This window comes from Ambystoma mexicanum, chromosome 6p (genome assembly GCF_040938575.1).
Source record: "Ambystoma mexicanum isolate Mex_15411 chromosome 6p, UKY_AmexF1_1, whole genome shotgun sequence".
NCBI lineage: Eukaryota > Metazoa > Chordata > Amphibia > Caudata > Ambystomatidae > Ambystoma > Ambystoma mexicanum.
This window is the reverse complement of record NC_090935.1, coordinates 1,168,330,859-1,168,344,325: the sequence shown is the minus strand read 5'-3', so window position 1 is coordinate 1,168,344,325 and position 13,467 is coordinate 1,168,330,859. Positions and strand designations below refer to the sequence as shown.

The window sequence follows — 13,467 nt, the reverse complement described above, 5'->3', positions numbered from 1 at the left end:
CCAAGCTGACGTTTGTTGCGGATGGATAAGTCTGGATCGTGAGCGCCACCAGAATCAGTTTGATGGTGAAAATACTGGTGAGTGGATGTGCCGTTTGAGACAGATGGTCCAATGTGGCATTGCGGGTCGCGGTTTGATGAGCCCACCATGGTCTGTTTGACTGGCTATGAAAAATGGCGGTGACGATGCTGGCAATACTAAGGGGAGCGCAAAGTGGTATTCAGCAAAGTATGGATCATCAGTGACTGCAGGATCAGTTTGACAATCTGTTTTGATAGCGAAGATGCTGTTGACCATATACCCAGTTTGAGTCGGAAAGCTCTAGCGCAGCTTTGAAGGTTGAGATTAGCAGGAACTCCCTATCCCCCCCACCGCCGGCCAGGGTCTGGTCGACCCTTAAAGATTGACACAAAGATGCTGGAGGTTCAACAGCGGCGAGTGCAACAATGAGTTTCAAGTTCGAGCCGGGGCAACAAGCTGATCAGCTGCGATGGGAAACTGATTCGAGAGTGCAGAACAGCAGCTCGAAGATTGGTCGAGTGTCAAAGGCAGCTCTGGATGGTCCTGTTGGTTCAAATGGGGTTGAATGGTTCAATTCACTGCTTGCAGCTGTTTGATGGCAAACGCATAGGGATCCTAGCGGTCTTTACTCTCAGGTTGCTGTGAATCTTAATCCAGGGACTAGAGAATAAAATGTTTGTGGCTGGCAGAGATGCAGGTCTCTCTCTAGCAGCAGGTCACCACCAAAGTCCCTGGGGATGGCTAGGAAGCAGAGCTTACCTATGCCTTAGACACTCAGGCTCCACCTCTTTGGACTCTCCCAACAGAGTACCAGCAAATTCTTTCTTAGGAGTTTGTTTCAAACTGAAGCAAACTGAATCAAAGGAGTGAGTGACCCCTTCTTTTAAAGGCAAAAGTTCACAGGTGATTGGACACACGCAAGCCTGCTACGGGGTCCAATCCCTGTTGCGGAGATAAGTGGTCTTTGCCTTCTGGCATCACACTTTAAGCGCTTTGTGCTAAAGGAAGTGGAGGGGACAGGAAGAAAGGATAGAAAAAAGATGGTGGAATCGCCCTCCAACAGGTCTGAGCTACCATGTCTACACTTACCACAGCCTTTCACTTGTGAATGGAACCAAAGGCTCTTTTGATATGCAGCAGCCGGGTGTGAGGCTAGTCCTTTTGTTAAGGGTGCACCCTTTGATTCCTGTCCCAGGACCACGGTGGAATTGCTGACTCACTGGAAAAAAGGTAACCTTACTTCACAGAGGATCACCAGAGACAGCTTGGCTGAGGGGATGCATGAAACCCTTCCACAGCTGAGCTGGACTCACACATCTGTGATAAATGGCTTAGATAATTATCAAATATGCTAGCCACAATACCATCAACTCAAAGTGGCTTATATTTACAGTTTACAACTGCCATCAATATAGCAACTCATTAGTTCTGTAGATTTTAGAACCGGGGTTCATGTCGTAAATGCAGCCACTGTGCTGCCGTGACTTGGCTCTCAAAGAACTGGGCACTTGTGACCCCTGAACCTGCTCAGTGTCACTGGAGAGCAGGATCTGCAGCTCAGGATCCTGATTCTGCAGGGCATGGGTGCACGCATTGCTTTTGTCATGGATCGTATGAAAGGGGAATCTGTTTAGCAGATTACCATTTCTGAGATGGAATTACCTGCATCATGTTATTAATTTAATAAAAATTAATAAAGCCAGGACTTCTACAACCCTTGTAGATGGCAATTCCTCAAAGGAGTCTGAACCAACCAAGGGTGTTAGGAAGGCACGGGTAACGACTGATCACAGGTGACTGATTTCACTTAAGCAATAAAAGATCAAAAAACCAAGCAAAAGAAACGACATAATACTTATGTTTAAAAGGATGTTGAATGTGCTTGATTGTTAAATGTTTTCAGAGGATTACCCTCATCTCATCACACAATTATGTATTTATAGCTCATTTCAATGCAAAACGGTTTGGTGCAGAGACCTCAAATGCACTACAATACACACTGAACTTGGCATGAATAAAAACATCAGTTTCATATAAAATTATTCTTCTTTTATTTTTTAAAAGTTACCATTTATCTTTGTGTAGAAAAGATGCATACACGAAATAATAATACAATTGTCAAGCAGCATTTTCGATTTGGGTTTAGGAGCACTAATGTTCTATGTTCTCTCATGTAAGTCAACTTCATCGTCGTCATGACCACCATCATCTTCTTCACCCAAATTCAATCGGTCAGCCTCCTCCACTTCTCTGTCTCTTGAAGCAGATGCCGAATCTGTGTTTTCTGGTCCTTTGTCACCACTGCAAAGGAAAGGCAGTTGTAAGCACAAGGCTGGTCTAATCCATTCAGTTGTTTTGAAAAACATTGCTTAACACAATTACTTTCTGTGCCAAAAAGGAAACCAGCGGACAATATAGTTGAATTATAATTGTCTGGGGCAAGAGCTTTTTGAATTAAAACACTGAAGTAGAAGATTTTGGCCAATATTTTGTATGTGCAAAGTGAGTGCAAATTAGGCCTGCTGTTCTTGATCTAGGTTTTATTTTATTTACAGTACTTAGAGCGCAGATCTTGCTCCAAGGGGCTCACTGTACACTGATAATACAGAACAAGTAAAATACAGATAGCATACAAAAGGTAAAAATACAGCTATTACAGTTCTTAATAATATAGGATCTAAAACTATGTTTAATTAAGGAGGAAAAACAAGAGACAGAAACCTTAAACACATTTATTTCAGTAATTTTAAATGTTTTGAATTCCCGTTAGAAGGATAAATGTGAGTGGGCCTGTCTCAAAGTGCAAGGTAGAGTGTTCCGGAATCTAGGGCAAACAATTGAAAAAACCTGTTTCTGAGTTTGAACTTTTGTCAGCTTAGAAGTCATTAGTGTTAGTTGGTCTCTAGTGCCCGACGAATGCACATCAGCCAGAAGCAGGAGTTTGGAGAGCCATGTAACTAGACCGAGACAGAATCGGAGCCCAGTACACCAGAATTCAAAATGGATTCAAGTGGAAGCCAGTGAAGGGATGCTGCAATGAAGAACCATAGTTATATTTACAGGCTCTAGTTATTAAACAAGTGGCTGAATGCACTGCAGATTTGAATAGTCACAGGAGCCCATTTTGCAGACCCTGACCAAGAGAGCATTGCCCCCCTCAACCTGAGACAATACAAGAGCATGTATTGCGCAGTGGCGCAAGCTAGGAAGGAGAAAAGATGAGATGTTTTTAAAAAGGTATAGCTGCCATTGAACAAGCCGAGGTTTCTTGGACATGTGAGATTGCAGAGTTTTGTTTCCATTAGGTAGCCAAAGGACAGAGCGGCCCCTGCAAGAGAATGAGTAATGCCTTGTTGGGCCAAGGTTGGCAGCTAGGACTGTGCCACCCGTGGTGATTTTTTGGGCCAGAAAAAATAAGCTATCTTTCCAAAGCATTATATTTTAAACGTACATGAGCTATCCAGGCCTCCATGGGCAGTGGTGTCTCCATGAGTCTTTTGGGGGGGGGGTCGGGAGGGGTGTGAGGAGAGGCACAGAAGGGGTCATAAAAGTATGGAGGTACCTATACATGGGTGTTGTGTGAATTGTTCCCCAAATTGATGAGGACAAAGTAGCTCAAAGTGACCAAGGGGTGGTAAAATGGTTCATTTTTACAGCACAATTTTCGAGGAAAGTTGGATTAAAAAATTCTGTAGGAAACCTTTAATATTCTAATACTGCTGATGCCAGGGCATCAACTGGAAGTAAAATGCTAACTATGCATCATAGGTCACAAGTTTTAATATTGTGCCAGGATATCATGAAGTACACAGTGTTGAGTTTAGAAATGCCAGCATACAGCATTGAGCTTCATTGTCATAATTCCCTCCAAGACTACAACTCGTTTGGCTCTGGTGAATTCTCCTGTCAGTATATTACTGATCGCATTCCTCTTATGAAAACTATTACTATGTAAAATGCTATTACCTTCTGTCGGTTTTCGATAGGTCTTGGTTTCCAATTTATCATTGTGTTTAAAGATTTCTAAATCTGGGAACGTGATCCTTGTTTTACTGAAGGCCATTGTGTGTTGGATATCCAAGTCGTTGCCCTTCAAAGACTCTGAATACTGATTCAATGCTGTTTTTTCACCTTTCCAGATTAAAAGGATATCATCAATATATCTCAGCCACAATATGTTGTTATTTTTAATGGCACTGTAAGTTTGTAGTCTTGGAGTGTATTAGGGCAATGTTGCTCTATTAATTTGCAAACGTTTTAAAGAAAGAGGTTACAATTAAAAGGTTGTCAAAAATGTTGAACTAAAAGTGAAACAAAAAAGATAGATCACAATTGTTAACACCAAAACTGAAAACCAGACAAGAAACATATACACAAAGCAGGTTCATAACCAGATCTAATTCTAATAGTGATCTAATATACAAGTGGCTTAATGAGCACTGGAAAGTACTTATCTCAGATATGGATCTTACTCAATATACTTCTAGATCTCCGTTGGTCACTTTCACAATAGCTAAAGTTATCAAAGATAAAATATCACCAAGTGACCTTCAAAGGGAAACACCTACACATTTTACATGGCTGATTCCTGAAAGATGAGGATTTTATAAATGTGGCATGTGTAAGAATACGTTACTTACCTGTAACTCCTGTTCTCTAGCATTGGTACCTTACAAGATTCATATGGCTCATGAATATTCCCCATCACCAGGATGGAAATCCTCAGTAATAGTAAAGCAGTGTTGCTTTAAAGCTAAAGCTGCTCATCACTTCTATAGCTTATTGCAGTCACTTTGGGTCATAGTGCCCTAGCCAAAGACATTCATCTGCCCTAACTCCACACCTGGAGGCCATCTGCAGATTTAGTAGCGCACGTAAAGTGGTAGTTGGAACCAAGAAGAGCCATACAGGAGAAGGAGGGAGGGTTGCATGTGAAACTATGTAAGATACCAATGCTGGAGAACAGGAGTTACAGGTAGCTTATTCCTTCTCCAGCATTGGATCTTACATGAATTCACATGCTCATTCATACAATTACACAGCAGTACATATACACAACCATGGTAATTGGCAAGGCTCAACAGAAGCAATAAGACTTACACCTGGAACACACTCACCTCGAGACAACAGGTTGTGAAGCACTGCTTGACTGACATGGGACTCTTCCCTGGAATCCCTGCTGATGCAGTATAATCTGGTAAAGGTGCCGGTAGACCTCCATGTAACAGCTGTGCAGATATCCAGCAGTAGAACACCAGACGGGAATGCCGCAGTCGATGCCACAGCTCTGGTGGAGTGAGCTCTCGGCCTCCTTGGCAATGATTTTTTGCCTATCCGATGGCAATGCATGATACAGCCAGAGTGCCACCTGGCGATGGAAGCCTTTGACAGGGCTTTCCTTGTTCCACAAGTGCAAACATAACAAAAAGCTTTGGTGCGTGCAACAGAAAACTTCATGGCACATGAAACGCCCAGTGAATGCAAAGTCCATTCTGCAGGTGATGTAGGATTTGCAAAGAAAACAGGTAAGACTAAAGGCTCATTCAAATGAAAGCCTGATGGTAACTTTGGCATGAAAGATGGATCTGCCTGCAAAACCACCTTGGATTGGTGAAAGGATACATATGGTGGCTTGCATGAGAAAGCTTGAATCTCCCCAAAACTTCTGGCAGAGGTGATAGACACTAGAAAGGCAGTCTTCCAGTACAAGAACTTTAATGATGCCTGGTGAAGGGGTTCAAAAGGAGGACTCATTAGCATTGATAGAACCACATTGAGCTCCGGAGCTGGAACCTTGACAGGAGAGAACATTCTGAACAGACCCTTGAGGAACACTTTTACAAGAGCACTTTTACAAGACCACAGAGAGAGCTTGCCGGGAGCCTGAGTATACCGGTAAATGGCTGCCAGGTGTACCTTGATTGATGGACAGGCAAGTAAGAGCAGGCATTACAGAAGCTGCTGACCTGTGATACGCAACAGAAAGTGGAACGACACCGAACAGTAAAGCGTTTCTATTTGTGCTTGTAGCAGGAAAGTGTAGATGGAGCTCTGGTCTTAGCTAGAATGTCCTTGCATTTGGAGGCAGCGTGTAGTGTCCAAAATCTAGGGTTGCAGGAGCCAGGCTGCTAGGTTCAGAAATGCTGTTTGGGGGTGTAGAATCAAACCTCCTTCGCGAGACAGCAGGTCTGGAAGAGGAGGCAGTATGATGGCTGGAGCCACTGACAGATAGAGAAGATCCAAGTACTAGATCTGTCTGGGCCACGCTGGAGCAATGAGTATCATCTTGCAACGGTACTGTCGCGGTGTGTTTAGCACACATAGCAGCAGGTGAGTAGGAAGAAAAGTGTAAAGGAACAGGCCATCCCTACGGAATGAGAAAGAATCCCCCAACTCTTCGCCTGAGGATACTTGCTGGCAAACTTGTGGTACTTAACATTGGGCGTTGTGTCAAAAAGTATGATGCAAGGTTGACCCCACTTGCTAAAGAGACAAGACACTTGAGCCTGATGGAGTTCCCACTCGTGGCAGGATCGCAGCTCCCTGCTGAGCTAGTCTGCAATTGTGTTGGGAATGTCTGAAAGGTGAAACAGGATGAGAAACATCTGCTGAGCTATAGGCCAATTCAAAAGTTCTTGCACATTCCAGTAGAGGATAGGAAAAGGCGTCCCACCGTGCTTCCTGATGTAGAATATGGCAGTTGTGTTCTCTCTGAAGATGCAGACCACCTTCTCTCAAAGCTGAGGTTTGAATGACTTCAGAGCACAGAACAATGCTCACAGTTCCAGGATGTTGATGTGCAACTCCTTCTCCTCTGGAAGCCAGAGACCTCTGGCACAGAGTTAGCCCGAGTGGGCACCCCAATCTTCCAGAGAGGCATCGATAGTGACTGTCGCCTGATGAGCCGGGGGCCAAAAAGGAGCGCCCTGCGAGAGGTGCGTGCAAATGGACCACCAGTGCAAGGATGGGGCCCAGCTTAAACCATAGCTCTCTATCGTGCCTAGAGAGAATGGCCAAAGCATTAACAGCTTTGATTGTGGATGCACAGTAGTAATGATGCTTTTGCCAATCATGTCTATCTCCTTGCCCCCCTGATTGGAAGTAACCATACATGGGGAAGAGGGGTTGGATGACCTCTTTCACACTGCAGCAGAAACCACAGAGTCCGGAGATGGCTGGGGTCTCAGACATTTAGTGGCTGTCTTGGGCAACCAGTACTTCTTCTCCAGTCACTCTTTCCTAGGAGGAGCTGAGAAAGGGTTCTTCATTACCAACAGGCCGTACTCCCAAACACCGAACAGAGGAATGGACACCACAGTCTTCCTGGAGGACTCCTGCCTCTCAAAAAGGAAACCACCTTTCTTTTTGTCTTCAGGGACAAGATTGCACAGTTTGGCAGCCTGCGTAAGCATTGCATGAAAAGAGCAAATTTCATCTGGTGGAGAATCGCTGGAAGGCAAGTTAACATCTGGCGGGTCACCATCTCCAGGAATGAGGTAGTTGAAATTATCAGTACCCAGAGTACCTTGGGACGTATCCGTGTCCATGAGAGCAGCAGTATCAACTATGGGAGGAAGTGAAATGGACAGCTGGTGAGGAGTGGAAGCGGTCTGATGAGCAGGCACCAGTTGTGGCCCTGAAGGTAAAGACTGACTCCTAGAAAAAGCAGGCAAGGGCGCTGCTGGAGGCAGATGCCACTGCAGTTCTGAGGCAAGTGTGTTTAGAGTGGACAGAACGTCCATCAACAAATCCCTGGGTGCAGTGGGCACTATCCAAGGGCTAGTTGGCCAAGCCGGTGGAGCAGGCTGCAGAGAGTGATGCGCCTCTGGAAGGGCCAGTCAAGCCGGTGGAGCCAGCTGCGGCGAGTGACAAGGCCTTTGAAGTATGGGTTCAAGTTCCTCCTGCCCGCCTTCTTGGTCAGAATAGAAACCCTCTGGGGGCTTGTTGTCTGAAAGTTTGGAAGGATGAATTCATGCAGCAGCAGGAACCACCCTAGGAGATCCCACAGGGGACAGAGTGCTACCCTGTCTGGTCTTGGTCAGCTTTGGAAAGAAAGGGCCAGCTTGCGGCATCTCCTGTCTCTACTAGCACCCTTGGGGAAGGGGGCAATCACAGTAGCCTGCAGCAACATCAACAGAGCTGCCACTGGAACAGCGGAAGGAGATTTCAGGGGCAAAGTCCCCCTGGCTACGCGGGCAAGAACTGTGGTGACAGTAGTTGTGGTTGTCGAAAGGATTGCAGATGGGGTCACTGACTAGGTCGACAAAAGGGTGAAAGGTGTAGAAGATGAGGTCATCAACAAGATGGTTCTTTGGAGCAGTCGACGAGGAACGGGCACACGAGATATGATACCCCAGCTATGCCTACCTGGAAAAAAGGACAATCTGTGGCTCATCTGGACTACATCTTTATATCCCTATCCTTAAATGTCAATATTAACACGATGAAAATTGTCGCTGCACAATCCAGTGATCATCAAAAACTAAAAATGAAATGGATTACTCAACAAGAGAGGTCACCAGACCAGGTACTACCAAGACTGGATCTAAATCAAGGCCAAAACTAGGCTTCATATATCAGAAACACAAACCCCTAAAACAAACTGAACACGCATATGAAGAATGGCAAAAAACTAGATTACGAATGGCTGATCGTAGCATTCAGATCTCTGAATTCTAAACTGTCGACCCAGAGGTGCAATCACAACCATGCTTACAATAAAGAAACTGCCGCCAGGAAAAATCAATTAAGAACAGAACACAAGAAGGTCCAGCGAATCAAAGTCAGAATCAAAATTAAAATCTGTAAGCAATTAAAAAGGAATTGGTTGAGTAACACCCAGATGATTCGCTACCAGAATGACACAGAACAGATGTTAAATGCCTTGTCACGGTGTAATACTAGAAATTTGTGGAAGATCCTAAACGGACAACATGCAAATATAGATCTTACAACATCTAATGTCTCGGAAGCAACCTGGATAGCCTATTTTACCAAACTCTTTGCAAAGAAAAAAAAAGCCCACAACTTCAGAAATGGAAATTAAAATGGGAGTATGATGAAATACTGACACAAATAAAGCCTCTGAATCCAACTCGTGCACCCGGTACGGATGGACACACTAATCAAATCTTAAGAGACAATCTGGAAGCATGGGCTGATCTGTGCCACTGCCATTCCTATTGATCATGGAGCTTAGACAAATTCCAGCTACTTGGCATACAGCGACCCCGATTCCAATCTTTAAAAAGGGCGATAGAAAGATGGCATGTAAGCATTGTTGGATATGCTAGCTAAAATATTTGCCTCTTTCCTTCTACAACAATTGACGTAATGGTCTGCTACGAACAACAGAAGAGATCCGGGGTAAACAGGATTCATTAAAGGAGTGGGAACAAACATCAACCTAATGATCCTGAACTTATTCAAGCTGGAATCAATCAAAACAAATAAAACACAAATTCATGCACTGTTAATAGATTACAAGCTGGCTTTTGACAGTGTAAATCGGCAAAGATTATGGCACAAATTACATCTTTAAACTGTCCGTTAGACATCCTAGAACCAATTAAAGCTCTATACTCTAATACGACCATAAGAGTAAGACTTTCTAGAAACGACAAACTCTCAAAAGAAATACCAACCTGGAATGGGCTGAAGCAGGGATGCCTGCCTGCAGCAACCCTATTCAATCTGTATACTTCAGATCTTGCAATCTCACAGAATGTACCATCCGCAAACCCGCCGATTCTGAATGGGACCCGTGGACTGTACCTTATGTACGCAGATGATCTTGACCTTCTGGATAGAACACAAGTGGGCCTTCAAAAGAGACAGATTGCCCTGGACCAATATGTAGATGCCAACAACCTCACTATCAATGTAGCAAAGTCGCAATCGATGTTGCTGGCTTATCATCCGGGAGAAAGAAGAGAGAAGCAACAGTGTTTCTAAGAACAAGAAAATTAGATAATGTTAATGCCATCAAATACTTGGAATTTGGCTAAACCCAAGTATATGCGAAAAAGAATGGGCAGAACATCCGAGAACCAAAACGGAATCTCTCGCCCGTCAAGGTCTAATGATACACAAAAAATACACAAGGTTCTCTCTAAGGCCTCTTATCGCATTCTATCGGCAAAAGGTTGTAGTGGTACGTACCTACAGTAGTGAAGCTACACTAAATCTTTCATGGGTGACCTGGGATTTAGTGGAAGGTATCTTCTGAAGAAAAATCTTAGCCCACCCAAAGTCTTTACCTGCCCAACAAATTATTTTTTGAATTGGCTCTGCAGTCCATTAAATCAATTGTAACCTGGAAATCTCTACAGGAAAACTTTATCAGATGATAATATTCCAACGATGATCATTCTAAGCTCTAGACTGAACTCATCACACAATGTAATACTGAAAATATGGAAAGAAGCCTGTAAGCAGATGATGGACATACTCGATTGTTCTGTGGAAATTCTGATACACCGACCAACAGAAGTCAAGAAAAAAATTCAGCGTTCCGATTGGATTGACATAATAGAAATCTCAATATCAATTGGCAATACAGGGTGTGTATGAGAATAGAGCTATAAATCAACTACCTCCATACCTCACTCTTTTTCCCTGCCATCAGACTCGAGATCTCTTTCTCAGAATGCGTCTCAATATATTTCCATCAAGACAGGTGAAAGTGGCAAGAAAAAAACTTGTGGCTGGCACTAATACATGTCGATTTTGCCAAAATAACAACCAGCCAGAATCACTATACCATCTTATCATGGAATGCTCTGCTCTATCCAACGAAAGAAGAATATATGCCGCTATGCTACCCCATGAGGCGTCTATGCGCTCACCTGAAGATAGTTTGGCAACATTGTTGTTGGGCTCCAACAAGAGGCTTATTTTTAGAGTGGTGCCGTTTTGGAGAAAACTGATAGAAAAAGACTTGATCCATTTGAAAAAGCCTTTATGACTGCCCAAGCTGAAACATGGCAGAACAAGAACTAAGAATATTAACTAGTGAATATTAGTTTTTTTTGACTTATGATGTTTGCACTTTTGTTGACTCTTCTTTTTGTTTTTTTTTCTCTGTGGTCTTTTTAAGAGGGAACATACTTTATGCCTGTGACGAAATTTGAATGAAAGAGTAAATATAATGAAATTTTTTTTTTAAAAAACTAAATCATTTCATTTAAAAAAAACACCAAAAAACATTTGTTTTGGTGCCCTTGAAGCACGCAATGTGGAGGGACCTCAATCCGGACGGTGTGAAACACATGTTGGGCATTGAACTCTAGGGCAATGGACTGTAAAATAATATAGGACATTTGGTTTGTTTGTTTGTTTATTTATAATGCGCTCCTCACCCGAAGCTATCTGGGCGCAACAAGTATATGCACATTTTTATATACAGTACAATGTAATTACAGGTAAGATACTATTTATAGTACAGACAAATGACAGGTAAGGTACAAATACAAATGTAGTACAAAGAAGAGAATTTACAGAATGATCCATTACATTTAGATGTCGTTAGAAATAAGCCTGGTTTTCATATTTTTCCTGAATTTTGAGAAAGTCTGGTCGGTTCGGAGGTGCAAGAGTAAGGCATTCCAGTATTGGACGGTTTGTATCGGGAAGCTGTTCCCACCTGCTCTTTTCAGGTTAAATTTGGAAACTGTAATACAGCAGGATTGGGCTGCCCTGGTGGGGCAGGAGGTGATGTTCTGATGATGTTTTCTTGGAGGTATTGTGGACAAAGTTATTTAGACATTTGTGGGTGATGGACTCTATTTTAAATTGAATCCTATCCTTGACTGAAAGCCACCTTCTAACTCTTCTAACTTCAGAGATATGTTCTCTCTTTGTAAAGCTTAAGGTGGTTCTCAAAGCATTATTTTGTAAAATTTGGAGTTTGTTGGTGGTCTGTTTGCTGGCTCCTGCATATAGGGGATTAAAGTAGTAGAGTTTCAACAATATTAAGGCTCTCGCTAGAGTAGTACAGCTCTAAGTAGATAAGTAGGGCTTACAAGCGTGAATCAACTTACATGTGTACGCTGTAGCAGAGGAGGTGGTGTTGACTTGCTTACTCGTGTTAAGAGTAGCATCTAGATAAAAGCCTAATGTTTTGGTTTCTTTGGCCACTTTGATAGCGTACCATCAATGGTGAAAGATGTATATTGCGCATCAAGTTTATTCAGGTGGGCTGGAGCACCTAGGATTAGTATTTCTGTCTTGTCGTCATTCAGGCATAAGCCATGGGCTGCCATCCATGCCTGAATGACTCTATAAATTTTACTGAGGAGGGCTAGATCTAGGTCATAGTTTCCAGATAGAGGTAGGAGTATCTGGGTATCATCTGCATAGTTGGTATAGATGATACCCAAATGGTCCAATTTGTCAAATAATGGCTTGGTGAATATATTGTGCATGGTGGGGGACACGCAAGAGCCCTGGGGGACTCCGCATGTAATAGGGGTGGGGTCTGCGGTTGCTGACTGGGAAATACCCTCATTGGCCTGTTGTTAAGAAAGGATTGAATCCAGTCCGAAGATTCTTGAGAGAAATTGGCTGCAGTGGATAAGTGTTTGCAGAGGATTTTATGGTCCACCAGATCGAATGAGGCCCAGAGGTCTAGTAGAAGGAGCAGAGCACATTGTCTTTTGTCCTTAAGTGAGTCCATCTGCACGTTCAAGTCAATTAGTGCCGTCTCGGTGCCATGGAGTGTTCTAAAGCCTGATTCCCTTACACCTAAGAGGTTATTAGTCTCGAGGTACTGCTGGATCTGGAAGTAAGCTGTCTTGTCTAGGATTTTGAGGAGGAATGGGACCGTTGTAATAGGCCTGTTAGTTGGGACACTGCAGGTGTGAAAAGAAGCATTCATTCGTTTGGTAATAAATTGGGCCAGGTCTCTGGCGGCTTCTTTAATTATTTGGGCAGGGCAAGTATCGCCTTGGCATCTTGAGGGTTTGAGTGATGTGATCATTTTTCTACCTCTGTAGTAGATACATATGATAATTTAAACTTGAGGGGCGGGGGGGTGTCTACGAGGAGTCCAACGGGTTCCAGGTGTGAGTCTAATTTGGAGACAGTAAGTCTTTTGGTAGCAATTCTATTTTGGAGAGTAACAATTTTATTAGATAAATCATTTTGTATGTCTGTGCATCATTCTTTGTCCTTGATGCAAGGATCTTCAGGGGATATGGGGGATTCCAATTCCCTTAATATCACAAAGAGTTCCTTTGTGCTGGAACTGGCTTAATTAATCCTGTCATTATACGTACCACTTTTAGTCTGTATGATTTCATCTTTGTATTTGCTAGATAGCTCACTCAAGTTCAGTTTGTTTTCTTTGAAGGGTAGGTTTCTCCATAGGACTTCTAGTTTTCTTTTTTCTGCATGCATAGCTTTTAACTGAGGGGCAAACCATGTATTTAGATGGGCTTTTGGTTT

At 43.2% G+C, this 13,467-nt stretch overlaps 1 protein-coding gene across 2 annotated transcripts in view; it reads right to left on the bottom strand.

The window, feature by feature from the left end:
* Positions 1 to 2,048: 2,048 nt before the first annotated feature.
* Positions 2,049 to 13,467, bottom strand: part of C6PH9orf85 (chromosome 6p C9orf85 homolog) — a 648,496-nt gene continuing 637,077 nt past the window's right edge. Inside the window, exon 4 of one of the 2 annotated variants that reach the window (XM_069625804.1) lies at positions 2,049 to 2,322. In XM_069625804.1, coding sequence (XP_069481905.1) covers positions 2,181 to 2,322 — 142 coding nt within the window. In that variant the 3' untranslated portion in view covers positions 2,049 to 2,180. The remainder of the gene's footprint in view (positions 2,323 to 13,467) is intronic. The other variant, XM_069625805.1, reaches the window with a different exon arrangement.